This window comes from Numenius arquata, chromosome 3 (genome assembly GCF_964106895.1).
Source record: "Numenius arquata chromosome 3, bNumArq3.hap1.1, whole genome shotgun sequence".
In the NCBI taxonomy this organism is placed as follows: domain Eukaryota; kingdom Metazoa; phylum Chordata; class Aves; order Charadriiformes; family Scolopacidae; genus Numenius; species Numenius arquata.
The window spans coordinates 17,821,734-17,836,271 of record NC_133578.1 but is presented as its reverse complement, the minus strand read 5'-3'; the positions used below and the strand labels follow the sequence as shown (position 1 = coordinate 17,836,271).

At 65.1% G+C, this 14,538-nt stretch overlaps 3 protein-coding genes across 3 annotated transcripts; all 3 read right to left on the bottom strand.

Annotated features, from left to right (window-relative positions):
• Nucleotides 1–283: 283 nt before the first annotated feature.
• On the bottom strand, nt 284–6,102 carry SLC11A1 (solute carrier family 11 member 1). Its single transcript, XM_074145143.1, is given in 15 exon segments — nt 284–404; nt 406–636; nt 1,105–1,178; nt 1,265–1,414; nt 1,932–2,051; nt 2,229–2,318; nt 2,494–2,652; nt 2,803–2,958; nt 3,091–3,158; nt 3,251–3,321; nt 3,417–3,523; nt 4,340–4,459; nt 4,790–4,912; nt 5,368–5,501; nt 6,084–6,102. Coding segments are annotated over 15 exon segments (1,743 nt in total).
• Nucleotides 6,103–7,133: 1,031 nt separating this feature from the next.
• Nucleotides 7,134–9,723, bottom strand: CATIP (ciliogenesis associated TTC17 interacting protein). The gene is made up of 9 exons (XM_074145696.1): nt 9,648–9,723; nt 9,211–9,423; nt 9,018–9,073; nt 8,593–8,677; nt 8,249–8,421; nt 7,951–8,075; nt 7,779–7,855; nt 7,589–7,677; nt 7,134–7,373 (listed from the first exon to the last, which is right to left on the bottom strand). Exons 1-9 carry the CDS (start codon nt 9,721–9,723, stop codon nt 7,134–7,136), a joined length of 1,134 nt encoding a protein of 377 aa, XP_074001797.1.
• A 422-nt stretch (nt 9,724–10,145) lies between these two features.
• On the bottom strand, nt 10,146–14,317 carry LOC141462842 (probable thioesterase PNKD). The gene is made up of 9 exons (XM_074144909.1): nt 14,130–14,317; nt 12,865–12,980; nt 12,539–12,651; nt 12,225–12,283; nt 12,004–12,096; nt 11,584–11,747; nt 11,381–11,467; nt 11,156–11,271; nt 10,146–10,929 (listed from the first exon to the last, which is right to left on the bottom strand). Exons 1-9 carry the CDS (start codon nt 14,315–14,317, stop codon nt 10,756–10,758), a joined length of 1,110 nt encoding a protein of 369 aa, XP_074001010.1. The 3' UTR covers nt 10,146–10,755.
• Between the last annotated feature and the right edge of the window lie 221 nt (nt 14,318–14,538).

Genomic DNA, 14,538 nt, shown 5'->3' with positions numbered 1-14,538 from the left:
CGTTCACTGAAGCCTCGGTGCCAAGGGCTGGGGCACCTCCCTCTGCGCCCCCCCCCATCCCCCGCACACCCCTCCCCTCACCCAGCCCGGACCAGCACCCCTGAATTGTGGGGGGGAACGCTAAAAACTTGGGGAGAGGTCTGCGCGGCTGTTAACCCCTTCTTTGCTGGGTGTATCTCTGGCCAGAACATCATCCCCGGGCTCGGTGTGACATCAAATCAGTGCCCGGTGTGGGGGTCCGTGCTGGGCAGGGAGAGGCCACTGTAAGAAGGGACGGGGTCTGTCACTGGGTCCCTGCCAATGCTGGCGGGTCAAGGGAGACGCCGAAACTGAACCGGTTGTGGTGGCCCCGAGCCAGGAACCGAGCTCCGTGTGCGATGCTGCATGTCCAGATCTGTGGGGTCAAAGAGGGCAGGCCGATGGGCACCCACCGGGGACACGTTCCCCCACGCAGCCACCCCTTCCTGTGGTGCCAGCCCTACCAGATAGGCAACAAAGGCCATATAGACAACCAGCAGCAGGCCCAGGGGGATGTGATACCCCAGGCCCCGCAGCGTAGGCAGAAAGTCCACCACGAAGTAGAGGTTGATGCCGCAGACCAGCCCTGTGATGAGGGTCATCAGCACCTTCCCCGAGCTGTGGGCAGGAGATCAGGCACCAGTGCCAGGGCAGAGCCCCCCACCCCATGTGCCACCAGGCACAGGGGTCTGGGGGATCTGGGGTTGTAGGTGATCAAGACCCCAGCTGGGACATCTCTGCACGCCGCGGCCATGCTACACTGCCATGATGGGGCTGTGGGTGCAGGCCTTGGATATCCTCTGAACAGAAGGCTGGCAATGCCAGGAGAATGCTGAGGACCCAGTGGTGCCCAAAGGGGTCGGCTGGACGTGGCAATGGGATGAGGATGGAGATGACAGTGATGGGGTCTGTCCCACTCTGGCTTCCATGGGCACATGGGGATGAACATTCCCCCCAGTGCCCATACACCAACTGCCCCCATGGCGTGATTTGGGGGGACAGGATGGTCCAAAAAGAAGGCCCCCAGCCTGCAGCTGGGGCACCCTGTTCCGCCCCCTTTTACCTCCCCCCCACCTTGGAACTTACAGGCCATTGGTGAAGTCTTGCATGAGTGGGCGCAGGCTGGTGAAGGTGAGGACAGGCAGGACGGCAAAGGGCAGCTGGAAGGAGAGCCGGGTAAGGGGGGCACAGATGCCAGGCTGTGCTGTTAGGGGGCAGGTGGTGCCCCCCCACCCCCCTTCCTTACCAGGATGCTCTGGAGGACGTTGAGCAGGTCATTCATGCCTGTGAGGTGGCTGACGTCCTTGAAGGCAGCCACGAAAATGGTGGGCAGGATGGCAAAAGAGCGGGTGAAGAGCACCCGGGCGAAGCGGGACCAGCGGAGCTGCAGGAAGCCCTGGGGACATGGCAAAACCTGTGCCCCTGCCCCTCACCATGCCTGGGGCACCATGCTGGGGTGGCCCCCCCAAATCCTGCCTTGGAGGGACATGGGGGGCATCACTCCACTCCTTCCTCTGTGCAAGGCGCTGAGCAGGGCCTTGCAGGGCTGCAGGGCCCCGCTAGATGTCAGCTCCATCTCATTAAGCAAACGAACTCATTAGGGAAACACTGTGTGGGGCACACACATGGTGCCTCTGGGAGGAGGTGTCACAGGGGGCGGGGGTAGCAATGGGTGGGCACTGTCCCCATCCCACCTCCTGGAGAATGGGGACCCTGGTGCCAGCAAGCTGCCACCCACCGGGTGGGCAATGCCCTATGCCCAGCTCCCTGTGGGCATTGTGGGGCAATTAACTCTGCCAAATACCCCAGAGGGGAGAGGCACCCATAGGACCCTGCACCCAGAGCCCACCCGTGATTCCCCTCCCTCCCAGTTGCTCCCTGTGCAGATGAGGGCCAGCATCTCCGTCCCTCACCTCCATGACGAACTGCCCCGCGTAGGTCCCTGTCATCGTGGAGCTCTGCCCTGCCGCCAGGATCCCGATGGCCCAGATGTACAGAGCCACTGCCCCGAAATAGCAGCCCAGGATGACACCCTGTGTGGGGACACTCCCATGGGGACCCCAAAGTGTCCCTGTCCCTGGCCACCCCCATCAGCACCTCATCTCCCAGATGGGTTGTGGCAGCCCCTGTACCCAGGGGTCAATGGGGAGGAGCGCTATGTCCCCCAAAGAGGTACGGATGCCCACTGGGCACAGTCCAGGGCCACTCACCCCCTGGTAGATATCCACAGAGACCGTCTCGTTGTTGACGGGGAAGATGCCAGCGTAGTGGCTGACGCTGCTGTTGACGCACTTGTTGTGCTGCAAGGCACAGCAGGCATGAGCGTGATGGCCACCTGACAGCCCCCACGGACACGGGGGGACCCCCCCACAACCCAGGGGGTGAAGACACTCACCCTCCAAGGGATGCTTGCCCTGCCTGTCTCTGCAGCCGGGCACAGCCATCACCTCCCCATGGGCACGGGGTGACACTCACCACGTCCTCGTTTCGCTGGCGGTAGAAAGCCTCACCGAAGACAGCCATGACGAAGAGGTTGATGAGGAAGGAGACGAAGAGGGCCAGGCAGGACTCGGTCAGGAAATACATGTTGGCTTCCTGCACTGCCTCCTTCTTGGACCGGTCAATTGCCCGTGTCTGGGCACGGTGGGTGACACGGGTGCCATGGAGTCAGCAGAGCACCCCTGGTCCCACAGTCAGGACCAGCTGGTTCCCACCAAGTGACCCTGGAGACACTCTGGGATGGCAGTGCCCATGGCAGTGCCTATGGCAGTGCCTTGGTCTCACCTTGACCAAGGAGGAGTGGAGGAAGATGTTATGGGGCATAATGATGGCGCCGACAATGCCCACAGCCTGCAGCAGCTCCTCTCGCCCACAGCCTGGGCAGTAGGGCAGGAAGATGCCCTTCAGCACCTCCACCTGCCCCGGCCTCACCACCACGTACTGAGGACCGGTGGGAAGGGGTACTGTGAGCTGATACCCCCCTACTGCAGCCTGGTGCCAGGGGGGATGCCCTGTGGGGGCCCCCTGCCAGCACCCTGCAGGGAAAGGGGTGTCCCCAGCTCCCCCCTTTACCTCGTAGCCAAAAGTCAGGGCCATTATGGTGATGAGGAGGGCAAAGAAAGCCTCCAGTTTGCGGAGTCCTAGAGCGGTCAAGACATGGGGTGGAACAAGGTGAGCGACACCGATGCCACATTGGCACTAGTGCAAGTGTCCCTCCCGCTCCAGCACTCACCGTACTTGTCAAGGAAGAGGAAGAAAAGGGTGTCCACGATGGTGATGAGGACCCCACCCCAGAGTGGGATGCTGCAGGGTGGCAAGGTGGGGGGGGCGTTAGCCACATGCCCCTTGGCAGAGCAGGGCCACTGGGGGGCAGGGGAGGTCGCTGGGGGGTGTCTCACCGGCCAGCCGAGAGCAGGCTGAAGGCGATGGCTGTCCCAATCACCTCCTGCATGTCAGAGCCGATGATGGCGATCTCAATCATGAGCCAGAGCAGCACACGGGGCACCTGGAGGGGCCAGGGCCAGGGCCCGGTGAGATGGCCGAGCCCATGGAGGGGCATAGCCTCCAGGGTGGAGATCCCTGTCCCCGTCCCCAGGCTGCGACAGGCCACCCAGAGCAGGGTGGAGATCCCTGTCCCCGTCCCCAGGCTGCGACAGGCCACCCCGAGCAGCATGGGGACCCCGGGAGACATCCCCCCAGCCTCTCCCATGACACCATCTCAGGGTGCAGGACGGATCTTAAACCCCAGCCTGCCCCCCCCCCCCCAATCCCTGCCCCAGTGGGTGCTGAGATCAGGACCCAGATGTCTGGATATGGTGCTCCTGGGGGGGTGCGGGGGCAGAGGGACGTACCCAGCCCTCCTTTTGGGGACCTGTCATTCAACCAATATCTCATCGCTTGTTCGCCCCCACCTGCTGCCTAAATGGGACCCCTCCTTTGCCATGTGACCCCCCTGCCCCCCCCAGCTCTGTGCACCAACACGCTCAGGCTTGCCCCGCGTCTTGGCTGCGCGTCACTGCCCCGACGCCCGGGCTCACCAACCCCAGGGGACGCACTCACATGTCCCCCCATTGGACCAAGACAGCTGCTTCCCCCACCAAGTCCCCATACCAGAGGGGTGTGTGAGTGCTAGATGGGGGGCACTGGGTCTGGGGAGGCTTTGGGGACCCCCTGGGAGATGCAGGGCTCTTGCAGCATCTTCCTGCCACTCTCCACCCCCCAGACAGTCCTGCCCCCCCACTCCCTACCAGGACCACCACCAGCCCGAGCGTGGGGTCACCCCAGGCTGTGACCCCAAGGTGGGGTCCCCGTGGCTGCTCACCTTGGGGTAATAGAGGTAGCAAATCTCGCCCAGGTCCTTCCCTGTCACTACGCCCAGCCGGATGGCCAGGCGCTGGCACAGCAGCCCCAGGACGGTGGCCCACAGCAGCACCCACAGCAGCTGGGGGGGCAGGAGGGAGGGAGGCAGCAGGGGCTGGGCACTGGCCGGGATCTGGCCACTCACAGCTCCCAGCAAGGTTATCAACTAGCCCTGGGGACATGGGCAAGGAGAAGTCCAGAGGGGCTGTAAGTGGTCCCCAGCCCAGGCAAAGGGGTGGCGTACCCCGCCTTCCCCCTGCCCCCGGTCCCCTCCCGTTCTCTTCCCGCTCCCCGGGGAAGGGGAAGCTGGATTGCTGCAGGGCTGGGCAGCCGTTGGCACAGGAGATGTTACGAAATCCCTGGCTGCTTCCTGACCCTGGGGCTGGGGAGCTGAGGGGGGGCCAGGACTCACCTTGAACCCCGCCACTGCCCCACACTGCAGGTCCGACTCTACATTTCCTGGGTCCAGGTAGGCGATGCTCATGAGGAAGCCGGGACCGGTGAAAGCCCAGAGTTTCCTAAAGCTGAAACCGGGCTGGGACGAGGCAGCAGGTCAGAGACGGACACTCCCACACACTCCCATTTGAAACCAGTGTCTCCCAGTTGCACTCCTGGTCCCCTTTAGCCTGTTGCTGGGAAGCCCTGTGCTACCTGCATGGGGGTGTTTCGCACATGGAGGACATTTCTCCTGCCTGCTTTGGGGAGGGAACCGCTGCCCCCCAGCCCCTCCCCATTACAGCAGTGCTGGGGGGGCAGCAAGACCCCCATCCCACATGGGGACAGGCTGGGCAGTGATTTGCGGGAGGGTCCTAGGGCTGTCAGACACTGTTAATTGCACCCCATGGGATCCCACTGCTGAGCCTGGCTTTTACAACCCCTCCTGGCAGGGGAACCCCCATTCCTTCCCCTTCTCCCTTCTTCCCCTACCCAGGACGGGGATAGGAGTGTCTGCCCACCCTCAGACAGAGGTGCCAGCCTGGCAGTACCTACCCCGCTGCCCTTGGGGATGCTGATGAGTTCGTCCAGGTAGGTCTTATCCCGGGTGCCAGGGTGCTGCGGGGGCACGGGGCTCCCACCAGTGCCATAGGTCTGGGCTTGGCCCCGGTTCAGGGACCCAGTGAGGCCTGAGGGGGACAAGGAAAGGGAGGAGGGGAGGTGGCAACCCGCTGGGGGACAAGGACACTGGTGGGCTGGCAGCCCTGATACCAGTTTCTGCCCAGTCCCACCTGCCCCTGCCTGGTGAGCCCCATAAGGGATGACCTCCATTTTTCCAGGGGGGCCATGAAGGTGACTATATGAGGGCTATCAGTGGCTACCTAAAGCAGTTGGATGCCACTTCCAGCTTAGGTGTCCCTAAAACCCCGTGGTCCCAGCCCAATCTTCACTAGTCCAAAAGCCAAGTGCATTTCTGGGCAGTAGGGACAGGAGGGGACACCCGACTCCTGCTGCTGGGTGGGCATGGAGTGTGGACAAGAAGCTGGTACTGGTCGCATTCCCCCCACAGCCCACGGACAGGTCCTGGGAGTGTGAGTGAATCACGAGTGGGCTTGGGGGAAGAGACGATGGGGCAGGTGGGGAAGCCAGGACAGGATGGGGAGGATGGTGCCCACCGTGGAAGGGAGCAGAGTCAGGGATCCCAGGGCAGAGAGAAGGGGGTCCGGGGGAGGAAAGGAGGTGTGGGGGCACCCAGGTGTCATGGGGCTCACCTGGTTCCAACGATGCCATGGCTGGGCCTGATCCAGACATGCTGCTGGGGAGCCCTGATCTCGAAACTGGGTGCAGTGCCTGCTGCCTGGCTTTTAAAGACACACACCCCCCCCCCCCCCCCCCCCCAGTTGCCCTCCCCCGAGGAGGAGGAGGAAGAAGTTCTCCTTTCCCACCCTCTGACCTGGCCGGGAAAGGGGCCCTGCCTGGGGGAAGTTGGGTGCTATGAATGTGCACGGTCTCAGTTTCCCCACCCTGTGCCGGGATTGGGGGGGGGAACACACACAGACCCAGCGCCTCCCTCACCTCAGTGTGTGTGCACACACACACACCTGCAAACATGAGGCACCCACACCAGCATGCCCAGAGGTGTAGGAGCGTGCCTGCATGTCACCCTCCATCGCATGCCAGGGGTCTGCTCCTTGGGCAGTTGTTGGGGGGACAGAGGACAGGGCTGGCCCCATGGGGGTAAGGTAAAGGCCAGAGGAGCAGGAGTGAGGAGGCAGACGTGCATTGCACAAGCGTGTGAGCAAAATGCACCCTCAGCTGCTGGGGGGGGAGTGCCCAGCCTGGTGGGCTCTGCAGCACAGGGTGCTCACACCAGCCCTGGGTGGGGGGAATCCTCACTCCAAAGATGGGGTGCTCAGCAACTTTGTGGGTCAGTCTGCTCCCACAAAGTGGGGCACCCTGTCCCCAGGACCCTTGTGGCTGTGCAGGCAGGAGGAGGAGCACCCCAGATGCACCCATGGGTACCTGGGCAGTACTGGCTGCCACCAGGCTGTGACCCACAGAGAGGTGGGCATCGGGGGTCTGTCCCCAGGGAGATGTGGGGTGCCCCAGCCCAGGGATGTGAGCCTGGCTCTGCCCCAGGGTATGTCCCAGGCACCCTCACCCCCCCAGGAGGGGACTAGAACAGCCAGGAGGGGGGAGGATGCCTGGGTCCCCCCCAAGACTGGCACAGGGGGGGTTAGCACACAACTCAGCACCCCCTGCCCTCCCCATGCCTCAGTTTCCCCAAAGCAAATGAGCCTGGACAGGCAGCACCGGCAGCTTTATTCCTTGTTAGCTGGAGGGTGATGAGGCGGGGATCTGGGGAGGTGGCTGGTAGCCCCAGCAGAGGCGAAGCGGGTCATGGGGGGCTGCTGGCGGGCAAAGGGGGCGAAGAATTGGGCGGCAAAGGAGACAGGGTCACGGGGCTGATGCAGGAGTAGGGCCTGGAGGAAGTCGGCCAGCAGTGCCCAGAGCTCGGGGTGCTGCTGGATGTAAGCGGCGTGGGATGCTTGCAGCTCTGCCTGTGGTGGGGTGGGCAGTGTGAGCACAGGCACCAATGTCCCCCCCAGCCACTGTGCCAGGGTGGGGGGGGGGCAGGATGCCTGGGTCCTTTTCCCCACTTGAGGAGCTTGGGGGCTGGTGCTGGCCAGCCTGATCCCCACTGTGCCCCCTGGGAGACCCTGCTGGGGTGTGGTACAACCCCACGTCCCCTTGTTCCCATGTTTCACCGTCTTACCTTCCTGTCCAGGAACCAGGAGTAGAGCTGGATGTCGTCCTCCCAGTCCAGGGGCTGTTTGGGAAAGGGGGGTTGCTGCTCGACCCCACCTGGCAGCAGAAAGGCAGGGCAGGGTGTTCCCCACTTGGCTGCCAGACAGCGGGCAGGGGCTGCCCATGCTGGGGGGCACAAGCCTCCCCCCGCTTAGTACCTGTCTTGCTCAGGATGGACTCATCCCGCAGAAGCACCATTGTTGGGCAGCCGACCTGCACCTGCTGAGCCAAATGCCTGCCGGAGGGGAAGAGGTGGTGACACCCCTGTTCCTGGGTCCCCGCCAGGCTGGCAGGGCTGGAGGGTGCTCCCAGCGGGACCCCCATCCATACCCGTTGGGGAGGAAGCTGCTGTGCCAGACAGTGGAGGTGCCTGCGCTGGCATGCACGGCTCGCTCGATCACAAACACCTCCACCTCCACCGAGCCCACTGCCTGCTGCTGGGTGCCCAGGGCACGCTGGGGGAGGGGGGGCATGGCCAGGGGTCACCCCTGCCCTGGGGTCACCCCTGCCCACCCCGTGCTGTCCACCACACTCTGCTCACTCCCACCTCCCACATCCCACCCTGGCACCCCCAACCTGACCCAGATCCCCCACCCCAGCCCACGGGCCCCCCTGGCCGGCAGCTCACGTAGCTGGAGGTGCAGAGGTGACCCTCGGTGTTGATGGCTGGGAAGATGAGGCTGGGGGGCACTGCCCACCGACACGCCAGCACCCGCAGCAGCAGGAGGCTGGCACCCTCTGGCAGCAGCCCCCGCAGCTCATCCCTGCTGTAGGAGAAGCTCCAGCACTGCGGCTCTGCCTGCGGAGAGACCCGGCCACCTCATGGGACAGCCACGGCCCCACTGTCCCCACGTATGACAACCCCAGAGCCTGGGGGCAACCCTGGGTGGGACAGGCCAGCTCTGCCACCCCCTCTCAGGATGTGTCCCATCTAGAGGGCAGAGGGAAAAGATCCCTCCCTCAGCCTTATCTCTCCCTCCTGGAGGGTCTTGGTGACAGTCATCCCATGTTGGTGGCTCACCATGTGAGTCCTCTTCTGTACTGGGTGTGTTCTGAGCTGTGGGCAGGGTGGGGGGCATGGGGTGGATGGTAGCACAGAGGGGAGGACAGAACCAGGACACCCACACTCTGAGGTGGCATGCCTCAGCACCCCTTTCCATCAGGGTACCATTCCAGATGCGTTGTGGGAAACTCCCCACCCCAGCTGCCACCCAGAGTAGGGGATGGGGACCAGGCTGCTGGGACAGAGCTTGTGTCACAGGCAGGGAGGGGACACCAGGCTGCCCACAGCGACCTTGTATGGAGTGTGGCCCCCAGGAGGACATTGCTGCAGGGCCCACCCCAGGGCAGGCGGACAGGACACAGGGAAGGGGACATGCCGCCACCACACTGGTCACCTCCAGGCGTTCCTGTTCTTCCTGCTCCAGGGTTTCCAGCTGCGTGGTCACATAGGCTGGCAGAGCAGAGCCATGCTCAGCCCACCCTGCTGGCACCGCAGCAGTGCCCCCCATCTCAGGCCCAAGGGCTGGTGGGACTAGAATGCTCCAGCTCTAGGGAGGGAGGGGTCACCACAAGCCACCCCCAGCTCACCTTTGAGGGTGCTGGAGCAGGGCACTCCGTCCTGCCTGCTGCGGGAGGTGGCTTGCACCAGGAGGCAGCTCCGCACCAGCTCCCCTGGCCGCTTGTAGGGCACCCACCGGGCTGACACCCACCACCGACCCACTGCCTGGTCCCTCGGCTGGCCCCCCGCTGCCACCACATCCAGCATCTCAGTGAAGACGCAGCGCTCCAGGTCCTCCGGTCCTGCCCAGAGCTACCGTCACCCCTGCCCTGAGGGACTGCCATCCCTGCCCCGAGGGATGGTCACCCCTACCCTGAGGGACCGTCACTCCTGCCCAGGGCACCTCCCTGCCTCAGTTCCCTCCCCCGTCCCCCCCCACCTCCGCACCGGGGACCCCCATGGCATGGCGTAGGGGACAAGAGGGAGGTCGGGGGGAGCGGAGTCGGGGGGAGGGGGGCACACCCACCGATGAAGTTCAGGAACTTGGCAGCTGCCTCCGTCAGGGCCGGGGTCTCCTGCTGGCGTTCGGGGGTGGGCTCCATGCCTCGCCGGGAGGTTCCTGTCGGACCCCGGGGTAAGGGGGTAGTGGGTTTCCCTCAAACCACGGTGCCCACCTGCATAAGCCGGGAGGGGGGGTGGGGGGGGACGGACGACGGCAGTAACCACCCTCCCCCTGGCCTCTGCCGCCTCCCAGCCCCTGTAACTCCCCCCAACGTCACCGCCCACGAACCCCCCAACAGCCCCAACACCTCACCAGCACCCCCAACACCCGCCCCCAGACCTGCCCGGGTCGGACCCAGGTGCCCCCCCCCAAAACAACGCTAGGCGGTCTCCATAGCAACGGCTTGGCCCCGCCTCTTAAAGTGGCAGCGACCCCGCAGAGGGGCTTCGCGGGGGGTGGGGGGTGGGTATGGGACATAGACCCCCACGGGCCGTGGAGGGAAAGGACCAAACAGGCAAAAATCCGATCAAGTCTTTTATTTTGGGGGGCTCCAGTCCCCAGTACAGCAGCACTCCCCCACATCCCACCAGTGTACCCCCACAGCCCCATCCCAGTGTGTGTGTCGGGAGGGGGGCTCTGGCACCAAGCATGGGGTCCCTTGCCTGGAGGTAGTATTGGGGTCCCCCCCTTGCTGGTTCCATCCTAGCCCCCCCCCAAAAGGAGATGCACAGCACTGGGGGCTGTCAGGGGAAGGGGGGCGCTCCCTGAGTGCTGAAGGGGGGGGCAAAATTGGGAGCTCCCAGAAAAATGGAGGGGGGAGGGGAGGCAGTTACGAAAAGCCCTTGGTGCCAGCCCTGTAGCCCCAGCAGTGGGGTGGGGGAGCTACAGACCCCCAGAAAGGGGATCGAGGTGCTTCTACGTGACAGCTGGTGACCCCCAAGTCTGGGGGAGCAAAGGCAGGATCACTTACAGGGTGCCCATGACAGTGGGGGGTGTCCACTCTTCCCCCCCCAACCCTGCACCCCAGGAGGGAGATTCACAGCAAAACAAACTATAAAGTCTCAGGTCCCCCTGTGCCCGAGCAGCACCCTGCCCCATGGAAAGGGGGGGTGCCTGGGGAGAAGGTGGGGGTCTAGGTGGGTTTGTAGAGGTCCTTGCGCCTCCGCACCTCCTTGAGGACGCGGGCGCGGAAGGCATCCGGGTGCTCCCCGCCACTCCGTCGCAGCCCCAGCACTGCCTGCAGCTCCGGCCGGTGGGTCCGAAGGAAGGGGTTGTAGGTCTGCTCCTCGCCCAGCGTGGAGGGACACTGCGGGGGACAGCTGCTCAGCGCCCCCGCCGGAGGCAGCACCTCCCATGGGGAGCCAGGACCCCCCCACCTCTTCCCCTCTGCCCCCTGCCACCCTCTTTCCCTACAGCACCCACCACGCAAGAGGGTGTCGGGGTGCAGCATCCCCGCTGAGAGAGGGGGAACCCCGTGAGGGGCTAGGGTGGGGGTGGGTTGTGTCCAGGGGACCCCCCCCCCTCAGCCTCACCGTGCTCCTCTTCTCCTGCCGCTGCTGCGTCGCCCACTGCAGCTTCTGCTCCAGCGCAGGGTTGTCCAGCTCCAGGAGGCTGGCGAAGGTCAGGCACTCCAGCGCGTACTCGTGGCCTGCGGACCCCCAGATTTCTTAGTATTGCCCCCATCCACCCCCCCCAGCTTGGCAGCAGGAACTGGGGCTGGACACCAGCAGCTCTGCCCTGCTGTTGGGGACACTCACCTGGCCACAGCAGCGTGTCCTCACCCAAGCCCACGGCCACATCCAAGGAGGCGAGCATGGTCTCAGGGGAGCCCTCAAACAGCCTGCCTGCACTCCCATGCAACAGTTTGTCATGGGCGGGGGGGAACTGGGGGTCCCCCCAGCCCTTCTCAGGCTGGGACACCCCCCTCCAGCCACCCAGGTCTGGGGTTGTGCGCACTCACCACAGCCAGCGAGGAAGAGGAGGTCCCCGGAGAAGAGGCAGGGGGGGGCACCGAAGGGCTCCCCGTCCAGCACGTACACCATATGGCCCACGGTGTGGCCAGGCGTGGCGAGCGCCTCAAAGGTCAGGCAGCCCACCTTCACCTTCTCCTTGTCCTCAAGCGGGCTACGCCAGGCATAGGGGGGCACCATCAGGGTATCCCCCCTGCCCAGCACCTCAAAACACCCATCTCCCCACACAACCCTTCCCCGGGGCACTAGCGTCATGAGCATGTCAGGTCTCTTCCCACGAGGGGGGCAACGTGGTCCTTGGGGGATGGACTGGGAGGTGGGTGGAGCAGACAGCAGTGGTTGGGGGTGAAGCCCTCCCCCCCTCAATTTTATAGGGGTGCTTGGGGGGGGATGTGGGGCACAGGACTTACTTGGTGAGCTCCGGAATAGCATCGAGGCTGCTGCCGTACACCTTGCAGGAGCCATGCTGCTGGCGGAGCACTGCGTTCCCCCCGCTGTGGTCCCTGCGGACAGGGAGGTCAGCACCCCTAAATGTGTCCCCCACCATGTGGAGTAGGGCTGGGGGTCGCTCCAGCTGGGGCACTTTCCATGGCAGCCACCGACCCCCCCAGGATCCCCTCTTGTCCCTTACCAGTGTTTGTGGGTGCAGAATATGGCCTCCAGCATCACGCCCTCTTCTTCAATGGCAGCCTGGGAATAGCGGTGGGGGGAACAACAGAGACATTTGAGGGGGGGACAGACCCCGAGTACTAATCTCTCCCCTAATCCCCCTTCCCCAGCTCCCCAGGCCCTGGATGAGCCCTGCAACCTTCCAACCTTGCCTTGGGCACTAAGGGCTGCAGATTAGGGGCAGATTTGCCCCCTTCTGCCCTCAAAACAGCCAGAGACATGCCACCCCCTCACCCAGGGACACCCAAACACCAGGGCTGGGGGGGCTGGTCTCACCTGCACGGCCAGTGGGTCGGAGGGGTCGACGACGGCCGCCTGGCCGGAGCCAGTGTCGATGACCAGGTAGCTGTAGTTGTTGGAGAGCACAGGAATGGGCAGGATTTTCACCCCTGAGGGGGGTCGGACAGACAGAGATCAGGGCATGACCCCCCCCCCTGCCTGGGGCCCAAACTCCCCGTAACTTAAATGAAATTCAGAGTTAAACACACTTTGGGCCATTTGGTGATGGCAACCCCTCCCTACCCCAAAGCACCGGTGTTGGGGGACACAACGGGGACCACAGCGGGGGGCAGGGGTGGTCATGCCTCCTCCCCAGGACTCACCGGGGAAGTGGCAGGGCTGGGGCACGGAGTGGCCGTGCGGGTACCGCTCCCGGGCCTTCTTCACTTGCCGCTGGTAGAAGAGGTAGCCCAACCGCGTGTGGGCGTACAGGCTGTACCTGGGGAGGGCAGACACCCCCTGGTGTTAAACCCTAGCCCCCTTCCAAGGAGCCCACTTGGGGAGGGGGTTTCTGCCAGGGCCAGGACCCCCACAGAGAGCACATACAGGGTCACTTTCCCACACATGGGGGCTGGAAGCGTCATGTCCCCCTCCTTCCCCTCCCTCAGATCTGCAGCGAGGGCAGAATCGGTTCCCCAGGCAGGTCCCTGCCAGCTGCTGTGGGCAGCAAGGACGGGGGGGGGGCATCACTGTGGGGGTGTCCATCTGTCCGTCCATCTGTCCAGGCAGGTTCTGCTCACACGGAAGGGCTGGAGCCCCAGAGCTTTGCCCGCAGCAGCATTCTGGCTGCCAGTTCTCCCCGGGGTATCCCCCCCTCACCCTGGGGGGGCCATGCCTGGGGCTGACCCCGCTCCGAGGGCCTGCCCTGAGTGCCACAGCCCCAAAGAAGAGGGAAGCGGGAGCAGAATGGGCTGAGGAAAAGGGAAGCGAGAAATGCCCACGCAGCATGTGCCATGCAGGGGTGCAACAAACGCACCCCAGCAAAAGCTGGGGGGCTTGGGGAGACACACACCCCCCACCACCAACCCCCATTTATACAGCAGCGTTTCGGGGCTGGGGACGAGGATCGGTGCCATGAAGGACGTGCAAAGCCCCGGGTTGCAAAGTCCATCCCCGGGCCAAGGGCATCGCCCTGGATGGTTACATCCCCCGCGCTGGCACCGGCAGGCACAGGGGAGGGATCGCGGTAGGAGCCTGGTGCCCCCTGCGTCGGTGGGGCGGTGGGAGCCCGAAGCCAGGGGTCGGGGGGTTCCTGCCAGCACCAGCACCACGGATGGGGTACCGGGATGGGTTAACGATCAGACCCGAAGGAAGGAGACACAGGGTGGGGAGGGGGCGAGACCCGAGGGCGACCGTCACCGTTCCGGGGTAGCCGAGTAATCCCCCCGGGTAGCCGGGCTGACATCGCCTGCCCTCCCCCTCGCCAGCCCCGGCAGGTTGAGCACCCGTAGCCCCGGTCCCTCTCCGGTGGGCTCCGTACAAGCAGGGGAGGACAGGCCCTTCCTCCGGGAGGCAGAACAAAAGGCGGGCGGCGATGGCTCCCTCCCGGTGGGGGGGGGGGATTACCGGAGCGGCGGGACACACTCACCCCAGGCGGAACAGCAACGGGCCGGCGAGGGCCATGAGGGCGGCGGCGGCGCGGCGGGCCAGGCGGCGGAGGGGCTGGCAGCGGCGCAGGCAGGCGGCCCCCAGCCCCAGGACACCGGCCGCCGCCGCCACCACCCGCAGCGCCGACCCGCCATGTCCCGGGCACCGCCCCCCGCGCCCCGCGGCCATGCCGCCCCCGGCCACGCCCCCCCATGCACGTCACGCCACCGCCCCGGCCACGCCCCCTCCCGCCGCCGCTGCGCCCTCTGCTGGGCGCGCAGCGTCACTACCGCGGGAACCGGGGCGGCGGGACACACACGCACACCGGACGCGTCACCGGCGGAGAGGAGGGGATTTCCCCCCCCCACATCGACTCAAAGGGTGGCCCCCTAGCTGACGTCACTGCGTGG

Excerpts from the sequence above, each read along its gene's own strand:
- LOC141462842 (XM_074144909.1), bottom strand. The coding sequence starts at position 14,317 with ATGGCCGCGGGGCGCGGGGGGCGGTGCCCGGGACATGGCGGGTCGGCG. Across the intron at positions 12,652-12,864 it reads CCAGCCCTGCCACTTCCCCG|GGGTGAAAATCCTGCCCATT; the intron begins GTGAGTCCTGGG and ends GACCCCCCTCAG. Across the intron at positions 12,097-12,224 it reads TTCTGCACCCACAAACACTG|GGACCACAGCGGGGGGAACG; the intron begins GTAAGGGACAAG and ends CCCTGTCCGCAG.
- CATIP (XM_074145696.1), bottom strand. The coding sequence starts at position 9,723 with ATGGAGCCCACCCCCGAACGCCAGCAGGAGACCCCGGCCCTGACGGAG. Across the intron at positions 8,678-9,017 it reads AAGAACAGGAACGCCTGGAG|CTCAGAACACACCCAGTACA; the intron begins GTGACCAGTGTG and ends CCCTGCCCACAG. Across the intron at positions 8,422-8,592 it reads CAAGACCCTCCAGGAGGGAG|AGGCAGAGCCGCAGTGCTGG; the intron begins AGATAAGGCTGA and ends GGGTCTCTCCGC.